The sequence below is a fragment of the Vanellus vanellus genome (genome assembly GCF_965231255.1).
Source record: "Vanellus vanellus genome assembly, chromosome: 8".
Classification (NCBI taxonomy): domain Eukaryota; kingdom Metazoa; phylum Chordata; class Aves; order Charadriiformes; family Charadriidae; genus Vanellus; species Vanellus vanellus.
Window position 1 is genome coordinate 15,635,660 of NC_138913.1, and position 12,069 is coordinate 15,647,728.

The window sequence follows — 12,069 nt, forward strand, 5'->3', positions numbered from 1 at the left end:
TTCTTCTTTGCCTTTTTTTAAAGATCTGGTTTCTAGCGTGAAGCAAAATTTTTCCTGAAGGATTCAACCTCTTTATATCAAGGCTTATTTTTGAACACTATGGACCTATATTAAATGTCAAAGACAGGCAGCAAGCAGCGCTTACAGAGGCATTTTTCTGGAATCTCAGTCACGGATCGATTGAAGTGCACAGGGTCTGAAAAAATGTCTCCTAGCATAAAAAACTTGGATTGTTTTTCTCCGATGCTATGCCACTGTAAAGTAGCATGTACCAACAACACAATATCCTTAATGTTTGGATGTAAGGTGGGTCTAAAAGGACTTTCCTGGAAATGTAAGCTACGTTTAGTGAATGATTGCCATTCTGTCTAATGTAACTCTACCTTGAATTTCTGATTAAATAGTGTGTATTTTGTTCCGTGCCTAACTTGATTATCAGAGCTCGTGGTGATTGTGACAGAAGTAATGAATTATCATGCCTACTGTTTAAAGATCCCTTTGAACAACATTTTGAATTTACTGAATGCCGCATGTAAAATGTCGTCATTCTCCATTAATCAGCATTAATCATCATGTTTATTGCACTTGGCTTTCATTTTTTTCAGCTGTAGAGAATTAAATACACAGGAGACTTGCACTGAGATGCAGGGCTGGAAATGCCTCTTGACATCATATTGATGGAAGCAATTGTTAGTGGCAGGTTTGGGTTTAACAGTGCCCTCGGGCATTTAGGCATTTTAGGACTACATCAACTGTTTAGGTTTCGTAGTAATAAAACACATAAAATTTGGTAATCCTCAGAATAGTAAACAGAATATATTCAGGGTTATGTCAAAACTGCTTTTTCCAGTAAAATCAAAGTGCAATGTGAAGGATATAATGAGAACACTAAGTACTGGAAAGCCCCTTTAAAATTAAAGGCATATGTACGTGAAGTTACTTTTGAGACCGAGATTCAGAAATCTTTCTCTCCAAAAGTAGTTTTGCGTATTCCATGTTACCAAGTCACTGTTCATTATTTTTGACAAAAAAATAGCTGAACTATAGTTTATTTCATAAACTGGGAGCATTTCTGTGTATGTGTACATACACGCATATTTGTACATACTTTTTTTTGTATCTATCACAAAATCTTGAATAAATGTCACCTACGTTGGGAGGGAGGAGTCTAAATTTTTATGGATCTTTCAATAGTGTGAATGATTTATTATGAAACTTAAAGTTGCATGCTTTTTTTTCCAGGAGGGAAGAATTTGCCTTGTTTTGAATCTACTTATGTTTCATGTTTCCAAAGCATTTTTCAATTGGAAATATGTTTATATTTACCGATGCAATTTAGAAACTATTTGCTAAAAACCTAAGATTTCTTTCCTTCTTTTTGTGGAACAGCACATTCCTTTTTTTTTTTTTTTTTTTTTTTAACTTATAAGATATTCTCATGTTTAAATAATATACTTGGTGAGAAACCATAGAATGAAAAGACCATCTTGGTTTTGATTTTGCCAGTTGAACTGCAGAGGAGAGATGCTGTTCACTTTAAGACCAAACTAAAAATATCCAGCAAACATCCAGAATCCACTTCAGGCATTTTGTGTCAGATCTGAGCGATGGCGGCATTTTTCTACTGTACTCGCACGTCAGCAGCTCTCTTGGTCTGTCTGAATGCCTTAATGACTGCTTACCTTGCACAGCACAGCATGGGTACCAGCCGGAGGGAGCCCCACCACTGGCACCTGGCTGGCAGGCAGAGGTGCCAGGCGTAGTAGAGGGAGGTAGAGCACCTTGTACAAAATAGTAGGCAGAATTCTTTATTATTATCTTTATTAATGTCATTTGGCTGTATGCTAATAAGAAGCATATCATGCAGACCAATAGTTTCTTGAGTGCAATTAATTTAGTGCTGTTGTGTTTTAAAATAACTTAGTCTATTTATGCACAGGCTTTAAATAAACATGTATTGCTCTTAATACAGAGTGGGTGCTCTATACTATCAACATCCCAAATGAACCGAAGGATTTAGGTTTAAATAATATAAACTTCTGGTAGTGCGGAGAGATTTTGCACTAGGCATTTGTCGATTTTTGAAGAAAAGTTGTGGGGTTGTGTTGCACTAAAAATAAGATACTCTTGTCCTCTGAGAAGATACTCTTTGAATACTGAAAGAGTCAATATTTAAATGACAGTGTGAAACAGTAACAGGATTACCTGCTCAGACCTTTAGATAAAGAAATAATTCATCTCACATAAGTAATCCTATGAAATACAGTGCTTTCCATTTTCCTTTACTGTTTTTTGAACCACATATGAAAAGAACATCCACGATCTGACTGTTTCTTCTTTTGTCTTTCTTCCTTGACATTCTGGAACAGGTGAACTTCTTCACTATGAATATTTCTGGTGTTTTTGTAAATGTATATAGGTATTGTAAATTGTTGTATTGTTTCTGGTTATCTATGCCATGAAGCATTACATAAATACTTGCATTTCACACTAGCTGTGCATTTTAACATATGATGGAACACCATGACCTAAATAAACATTTTATAAGCAGTTTCATTCAAGAGACAATGTTAAACTGAAACTGTCCAAGGGGATGAAATGCCTTATGTGTTTGTCTTAGCTCTAATTACTAAAACATAGTGCCTTTACTTGAGAATGAAGCAGTTAGTTACTCAAAGTACTGAACTTGCGTTTAAAAAAAACAAAACAAAACAAAACCCCAAAACAAACAAAAAAAAACCCACCAGAAACCAAAAAAAACCCCAAAGATAAAAATCCCTGTTCTAATGTTTCAAGTCATTCAGTTTATCATATGTTGAGGCCTAAATTGAAAATAATACTGAATATCCTATTCCATGATCAGTGAAGTTCTGAAAATACACAAATACATGTCCTCTTTTCTTACATTACTGTTTTCTTTTGTTATGCACAGGCGTTCAGCTTTTCGATGTGAATTGCTGTTCACCTGCAAAGAGGCTTTATTTGGCTTTCATAATCTTCCTGATTTTTACAAACGAAAAGTTTCCCCATTAACTTCGGTTCTGCAATAGCAGAGCATACCTTTTGTTTTGTGTCCTTTTCTTTTCCTCCATGAAGAAGGCACTATTACTTTCCTAAGCACTAGTTTCTGGTTTAGCACTTCCACTAGACTACAGGGAAGACTTGTACAAAATGTGAGGATCTTAATATACAATGCATTTTGAATTACTTTTGTTTTAGCAAAATTATGCAGAATTTAGCTTTATTGTTGCTCTTGTTAGAGTTGTTGGAACTTACTTTCTGCTGAAAGGTATCTGGATGTCAGAGTTGTAAAGTTTGGTTTCGGGGGAGATGCAAGGAGGACTGTGGGTGTTTAGATTTTTCTACTCATGTGCTTGTGACATACTGCATCTTAGTCCTTTTTTGCAGGAATGAAGATGTTGAATATCAAACAGTGTTTCCCAACAACTTCAGTTGCTGGAATGATCTTTTGAAGGGTCCTTTCAGATTTAGTTTAACTTCTGAAGTGGAGCAGTGACTGAACAAGGACAAGTACTTAAACTCAGGGAGTCAGGTACAAATGGACGAAAGCCACTTTGTTTTACCATGCTGCCTGTTCATACTGCATCAGAGAGGGTCTGACCCTGTATGCTTCTATATATTGAATTCAAATGATTGGATTTACTTATTAAAGTTCTCACTTCGTCTTAACCTCTTTCAAAACTTGTACAGTGAAAATTAAAACTTACCTGGGGACAGACTGTATAAGTGAGGCTGCATGTTTTCCTGGGTTTTGTTTGTAGTTTTTGTTGTTTGAAGTGTGCAGTAACTTGGGAGTCCTATTGCTGGGTGGGTGGGGAGAGAGAAAATCTGGAGGAGAAGAGAAGTGAGTATAAGAAGGTCAACCTATGAACCTTCTAATTGTTTTTTAAGCACGCTTTCACTCGTACTAAAGCTGGTTTAGTACTGATTTTTTTCTTTGTGTGTAGAGAAGATACTGTGCTTGCAAATTTGTTTTCACGTAAGACAGTGTACTCCTAATATGAATTGTTTTTTAACACAGGTCCCATTTTTAGGAGAACTGTAGTTACTGCTGCCTTGCACGTAGTCATTAAATTATCTGGTAGTAATTATCTTGCATAATTAACTTTCTATCCATGAACATGGCATTCTGTATGGCTTGAATCTCTGGAATAACAGCATTGCATGCTGTTGTGGATATGGGTCACCAGTTTAGGGCATGAGATTGTTTAAGTGTTCTTTAAATAATTTCATTTCTGTTTTGTAAGATTTCTCATTAGAAGATCTTTAAATAAAATATAAAACCACAACTTAGTTATCTCTAGAGGGTAGATTATGTATGAATCTGTTTGAAATATCTTTTTAAAATACAGGTATGAGCTTAGGCAGACTAAAGTAAACCTTTTTTAGAATGAGTTTCCTAAAGCTTTTCTGTGCTTATTCTGGGAACAGGTGATCTGTATTCCGGAAATGGTGCTATAAAATGTCTGCAAAATCCTTGTTTGTCCTGCACGCTGTTAGAGATACTTTGTTCATCCTTATTCTTGTTTAACTCTGATAAGCCTGGGAATTGAATCAGGGAAGCTGTGGGCCTGGACGGCTAACACAGTGAATGATTTCACAGTGGTGAATTTAGACCATCTTCTCGTCTCATTTAAACTATCACTGGCTGATTAAAGTAAATGGATTTTTCAGTAGTTTACACCAGTCCATTTAGTCCATTGGCTTTGGTGACAGTTCAAAACTCATTGAAGGTGTAATCTAGCCTGAAAAAATTTTAACTATGTTGCATCAGGAGAGAGGTGTTTTTAATTAACTTGGACACATCTGTATACCTGCAACTGCATCCTTTTGGGCAGGATCTCTATCAAAGCGATGTGTTAAATGTTTAGTGCTTGGTTGCTATGGGCTTTAAATTATAATTATAAATTATACGGAAGTCCATAAAGCTTGTCAAAAATTGCTTGGCTACTACCTAATTGAGTGCTGGGAAACTTCCAAGGTGTGCAGCAGAGGCAGTCTGTCTGCAAGTTCAGAGCTCCTTTGCCACACCTGCCTTTTTTTTTTTCTTTTTTTTCTTTTCTCCTTTCCTTTGATCTGTCTTGCCCATTGCTTGGCTGACTCTTCTAAGCTAGGGTCTCCTTGGTGCCTGGATTTGGGTGCAGGACTGGATTCTCTTGTTTGTAAGCAGAGAAATGGTCTGCTAGCCATGATGAGATGGGCCGGTCCTACTCTCTACCTGCTTTTCTCCCTGTTTATGCCAGTGCTGCTGCGTGCCTTATCTTACTGTGAGCCACTTTAGGAAATTAAAGAAAAATTAATAATGCTGGAAGAGGGAACAAACATTGTGCTGGATTAGCTTGCTGAACTTGCTTACCATGTGAAGTCAGATGTGTACGAGCAGTGAGGGGCAGGGAGATGTAGTTGTACAGGTCGACCAAGAGAGATTGAATGTGTCCTGCTCCTTTGGACAGTAGCTGCCCTTTGAGTGAGCTAGGCTGTATTGTGAAGTGGTTTCTTTAGACTCCTATGGAGGGTAACTTGCATGGGATTTCACTTCATATGTAGCAGCAGAATTAAGTTGGCATGACTGAAACAATTGACTGAGTTCTTGTTCAAAGGATGGCAGCTCCTGGGAGAGGAAGGGAATGGGCAATTTTGAATGGTGGCTGTTTGACCATGCCACATCACTTGAATGCACTACTTCAGTCAAGAGGCATAGTATTTCAGAGGTGATGCTCCATAGTAAAGCAATATAAAACACTTCCACTTCTGTGGAGAATTAGCTGTTATAAGATACAGTAGTTTGCTTTACTTGAAGCACTTTGCTCAAAAGTAATTTCAGCAAAGGGCAAGGATAGTGTGGTACCTTTCAGAATAAGTATTGTGGATATTAAGTTTTCATGCCCTTTGCGTCCTTGTCTTCTGTTTGTAATTTGAAACATTGTCCTGTAAGTATTTCAGTTGATGTATTTTAAACATTAATTCTGGTGGGTTTATTAGTTTCAAGTTGAGAAACATTTTGCAAATAATAATAAAGTCAATCTGGAATAGTGTCAAAATCCAATTAGCAGTTCACACTTAAGATATGTTTTTGAGAAGCTTATAGGCCTTGTCAGTGCCTCGTATGGGAGAGAATCCTTTACCACAGCGTTTTTTGATTTTTAATCTACATAATGACAAACTGATCTATTAAAACTTCATATGCATTATGATATTATAAGCACTGATACATTGTATAATGTAAACATGTGGTTCATAGTGAAATCTGGAGTCTGTTTACACTCAGACATGTCCAAATAGCTGTTTCTAATAAATGTGTTTGGTCTCAGGAAAAAAAAATCAAGGTAATTCAGTGCTTTGCCTGAAGGTGTTGAGTCCTGTCTAAAGAAAGCTAATTTTGATTGACCTGTGACTGTGGCTTTTTTTTTTTTTTTTTTTTAATAAAACTGGAACAATTAACTTCTCGCTTTCCACAGGGTCTTGTCTGAGATGATCTGGGAACTCAATCCACTTTCAGGTCTCATTTTCCTGTGTTTCATAGTCAAACTGGAGCTTGAGATCTGGTGGGGACATTTTGGATCACAAGTCCAGCCAAATACTGCCTTCACCAGTGGAGCAGGCTCCTTTAAACTAGCAGACATCCTACTTGTGTGGTGTTGCAAGACACTTTCTGTGCTTCTTGAAGCTCTAGTGTTTATTTTTGCTAATTTCCAGTGTGATCTTATTTATCCTCCTATAATGTTCACTTGCGTTTTTTGGCTAACACTGTTCTTTAAATGATAATTCTGCCCTGTTTCTGATGTTTAACATGGCTGCTCTAGAGAGTTAGTGTCAACTCCTTTCAGGGTTTTGTTTTGATAAGTTAAAAATAAGTCAATCTCAGCAAATAGATGAACGGCAGGAGTCTGAGGCTGAGCAATCCAGCATCTCACTGCTGCAGGGAAAGAAAGAAAAAGAATCATAGACTCATAAATGGTTTAGGTTGAAAGGGACCTTGACGGTCATCTTGTCCCAACCCCCTGCTATAGGCCAGGACACCTCCCACTAGACCAGGTTGCTCAAAGCCCCCTCCAGCCTGGCCTCAAACACCTCCAGGGGTGGAGCTTACACAACTTCTCTGGGCAACAGAGAAGTTTTACCTTCTGGTAGTAGTGAGCTATTAAGTTGGCTTGGTCATCTCGTGAAACCTCTCTGTTAAAGATTTGAAAAATTAGGACTTTTTGGGTAACCATTGCAATTTTTCACAACTATCAGCATTCACCGTCTCTCCTTTGCCATCCAGCTAAGGAGAAGATATGGAAGTGTTTGGACTTTTATTGTTGTAATAACAGAAGTCTTAACAATCTTGCTTTCCTCTTTGGAATTATTTCTTCTGCCTTATGCTTCTCTGCTAATTATTGGTATTTTTAGTGAAAATATACTTGTATTGCTTCTACTTCATGATTTCTAGTACTTAAAAAGCATCATTTCTCTCATATAATAGAACTTGATCTCATGGTATCAGCAATGAAGGGTTGATTTGAGTAGGGAGGATAAAGATTTTTTTTAATTGTATTTTTTAAGTACAAAAACAAAGCAGGGTTATAACTTCAAAGATCTCTGACATCTCATCAGTTACTGGCTAGAAGAAACTGCATGGGATGGTGTGCTGTAGGGCAGGCTTTGACTGGGCGAAGTGCAATGGGTGATGAAAGTATAAAGCTCCAAGTTGTTCCTTCTAAGTTAGTAAGGGAACTTAGCTTGTCTCCCAAGGAATCTTAGTGTTGGCAGAACAACGTGGCAGGGAAAAGAAGAGAAAATAAATTCTTCCTCTTGCAGCGTGAGTCAGTTATGTGACTTCAGCTGCCCCATTTAACCACTTCTTTACTGGCAAAACTCTGCAATATTGAGTCTACAGAAGGCAGAATAGACTGGTGTATATAGCTCACTTTCAAAAGACAGTGATCCTGTCCTGATTTCCCCCCTCCTTGAGCAGTGTCACTGGTGTTCTTTGAGTCCCTGCCTGAATCGGGGCCAGTAATCCAGTACAAGTCTAACGCAGGAAAGAGGAGAAAAAAGTGGGCAATTCTGTGCTGATTTGAGTGCCAGAACCAATGAAAGGAAGGAGATATGGTGCTGTCCCCAGGGTTTGGATGATGGGGAAGAGTAAGAGATTCCTGTTGTTAGGAGTTTAGCTGTCCTATTTGACCATGCTTAGAGATTGTTTTTTGCTGGATAACAAAATTTAAGTCTTCCTGCAAGACAAGCACACGGGGTGGGTGGGCAGGAAATGAATGGGTTAAGCATTACAGGAGATGGTAACTGATGGATCATTTCAAGCAGCTTCTTCATAGTTTATCCTGTATGCTTCGACTTTGTAATATTACAGGACTCTTCTCTGAAGGGTAGGTATCTTTGTGGTAGCCTGAAATCGTACTTTCATGTAACTTAACAGGGTTAGTTGTCATGTGCTGTTTATTAGGTACTGCCTTGGTGTAGTAGTTCTCACATGCTTATAGACACATGGGTTACTTGCAGTGATCTACTGGATTATGATGTAGCAATGACTTACCAAGATGATGACTGTGTTTGATTTAAATTGTAGTATGTAAATCTTAAAATTCTGTTTAAAAAAAACTCAAGGAAATGTCTGCTATCCTAAATATACTTTAATAATAGGAATAGCTTTTTCCAAGTTTCAAACCATTACACATTTAGAAGGTCTTTCTGGTCCTTTAATGACATGCCACGCTTTCCCTGTAAACTAGTAGCAACTATGTATGTACTCCAGAGTACAGTAGTAATGTGTGAAAGTGAATGTGGTTATAAAACGTTGGGGTGTATCTTGTGGACACAGTAAACCCTGCTGGAAAAATTAAATGACCTCAGATTTCAGCTTTAGTTTTAACTAGCAATAAAACGCGTGGACTACCTGTAGAATTGACCAAGACTACAAAGGTGAAACTGGGGTGAAGCTTATAAACTCTGGAGTTTGAAGGTGCTGGATGAGCAGTCAACTCTGCAGTCCAGCGAACAGGTGAATATTATGTATCCTCCTGATTTTATTAATAACTTTTAGTAGGGATCTGCAAGTGTGGATGCAGCACAGTCTGACTAGAACTCATCCCTAGTGGCTAAGTAATAGGTTCTGGTTTTTGAAATTGAATGCAAATTAATAGGACTGAGACTGAATAATGTAATGTGTTTTTGTCTGAAGGCTTACTTGTTGGGGAAGCTGTCTAGTAGCAAAACCACATTCTATTGTCTCATTATGAAGTTAGCAGTAGTGAATTGCTATATTGACACCCCAGTATAAAAGCCGAAACTCTTTAGCTGACAAAAAATGCTTTGGGCAGAAGTGGTAAATCAGTAGTGTGGGAAAAAGCTTTTGAGGCTGATAGTTTTTAAAGGCAGGACAAGGTGATAAATCCAGTTGGTACTGAGAGTTTCTGCTATTAGTGAATAATGTAGTGTTAAAGTGTTTGTAAGAAAAAAATAGTAAAGGGAAAAGTTCTTTGGAAAAGGATTTGGGGACATATTACTGTATGCAAATAGGCAAAAGAAAATCAGGTAGATTTATAGTAGTTCTAGGTGAGACTAAAAAGGCTGGAATCTTTTTAGACAGGATCAGTCTTTAAACTAAAAATACTAATTAAAACTTTTATTTCTAGATTTTGTTGTCGTGAAGTCAGCACGTTCAGAAAATAACTATTTCTGTCTGACCTAGGTTTTCTGGATAATTTTTTAATATTTCTGTGGTGGACTGATCTTTTTCTATAATTGTTTTCTTCAGAAATACCGCTATCAGGATGAAGATACACCTCCACAGGAGCACAGCTCTCCACACATTGCCAATGAGGTGACGGGTCCAGAGCTGGTTCATGTATCAGAGAAGAATCTGTCACAAATTGAGAATGTCCATGGATTTGTTTCCCATTCTCATATTTCACCAGTAAAGGTAGGTATTTTAAAAGTTATTAGAGTGAACTCTTAATATAAAATCTCCAGGGATATATGGGATATATCATGCATGAGATACACCTGCTTCTATTTTTTTAATGGAACTGCTTGTTTGCAAAATTCACTTTGTAGATGTTAAGGCATTGACTTAGTTCCACACATTCTGACTAAAAATGGATGATAGTAAAATGCTGAGATAACAAATGTAGGTAACTTAAGGTCTCAGGTGTGGTTGTGATGGGTGCTGTGGTTACTGCTGTCAGTTACATTTTTGTGTTTTCTATGAGGACCCTGTAGAATCCCTTCAGAGTTGGTTTCTAGTAAATATTTTAATTGAGGACCTATGTGGAAAATGTAATAAGCCAAGTGTAATATATGTCTCTGGAGTTCTTCAGTATACAGCGCCATTATTTTCAAGACAACTCCAGTAACTTCAAGATAAATGTAAAAATTAAGAGGACAGTTTGAGTGTGTGGTTATGGGGGGCTGGGGGCTATAGCAGGCAGCATTACGTACTGGGTTAGTAGGGAGATGTAGCTGAATCATTTTTGGAATAGCATATTATTTTAGTGTGCCAGACTAAACACTGTTTTCTATAACAGTTCTGAGTCTTTATGGCTTTTTTGGGGAAAAAGTGGAGAAATTATTTGATGCTGATGAGTATTTGGGCTTTAGAATGATGAGGTGGGTGTATATTATGGTAGGCCTACAGTCTGCTATTTTTAGCATGAATTGTTGGTGTGTGGCAGTATCCTTTGTGACTGAAATTGATAATGAGTGATGCTATATTTTAAGAAAAAAGTTGTTTTGAAGTTAGTTACATTTCCAGAATTTTATTGTTATAAGGAAAATCTTGTTCAATGTATCAGCTCTCATAAGGACTCTGCAGAGGAACCAGCTGTAGTGGGTGGGTGCGTTTAGTAATTATGTGCCAGGTTTTCTAAGATTTTTAAAATGTATATGTTGGTATTGAACACAGTTATTTATTTTTACTTATAACTCTATAAGGATCTCTCTGTGTTTTTGTAGTCTTCAGGATCTAGGCAAGCCGAATTCTTTAAGAGCTAATAGAATAACCTTTTTGAAGTGGGCTATGTTAACCTCTGAAGAGCCTTGTAAGAAAGCCAGTATGACAAACCTTTCATTTTGAGAATGACTAGGACCTCAGTCTTCTGTTGCTTATGAAGGCAGACACACAGTAACACAATTTCACATGTCTAATTCCCTGAATTTATTAATATTCAGAAAGTAATACATCACATTTTGTGTGCAACCATTAGAAATAATAAAAAAAATCCTCTGCCTCTGGGGACTTAAGGTCAACCCTGCTTATTTACAAGCTTTTCCTAGTTCACAGAGCAGTTAGTCTTGCATTTAAGAAAGCATAAAGGGATCAAAGAGGCAAACTGTAAAGCTCTCTGTAATAAGTAATCAAGTATAATGCATTTCACAATCCAGAAACTCAGAACTAAAAAATAAAATTCTAGAATGGGTATGTGTCATGGTTTAACCCCAGCCAGCAGCTAGGACTATGCAGCTGCTTGTGCAGTTCTCCCTCTTCCCTCCCTAGAAGGGCAGGGAGAAAAGGAGGGGAAAGGAAAGAAAAAGAAAAAAAAAAAAAAAAAACCAAAAAAAACCAAAACAAAACACCAAACACCTCATGGGTTGAGATAAAGACAGTTTAATGGAACAATAACAGAAAAAGGAAAATAATAATAATGCTGGTAAAAGAATATACAAGATTAAGTAATGCAACAGAAGTCACTCTCAACACCTGGTGAATTGGTTGCCAGCTCCTCCAGAGCAGTGATGGTGGATTCCCGCCCCTCAGCGTACCACCATTCATATACCGAGCATGACCTCTATGGTACCGAATGTTCCATTGGCTATTCCATTGTTCTGTCTATACTACTCTTCATCTTCTTCGGGAAGCTGAAAAAAGTCCTTGAATAGTGTAAACGTCACCCAGCAACAACTAAAACAATACGCATTATTGACATTCCTTTCATACCAAATCTGAAACACAGCAATTGCTAGAAAGAAAATTAACTCTGTCCAAGCTGAAACCAGGACAGCATGTGAGATTCAGGATCCATTTCTTACCACTGACAGGGTGCTATTTCATTG

At 37.4% G+C, this 12,069-nt stretch overlaps 1 protein-coding gene across 1 annotated transcript in view; it reads left to right on the forward strand.

The window, feature by feature from the left end:
* Positions 1 to 204: 204 nt before the first annotated feature.
* The window catches only part of DLG1 (discs large MAGUK scaffold protein 1), a gene marked incomplete at its 5' end in the record, with an annotated part of 115,024 nt that continues 103,159 nt past the window's right edge, over positions 205 to 12,069 (forward strand). The window contains 2 exons of the mRNA XM_082486980.1: positions 205 to 303; positions 9,776 to 9,940. Of these exons, the coding sequence (XP_082343106.1) occupies positions 205 to 303; positions 9,776 to 9,940 (264 nt within the window). The remainder of the gene's footprint in view (positions 304 to 9,775; positions 9,941 to 12,069) is intronic.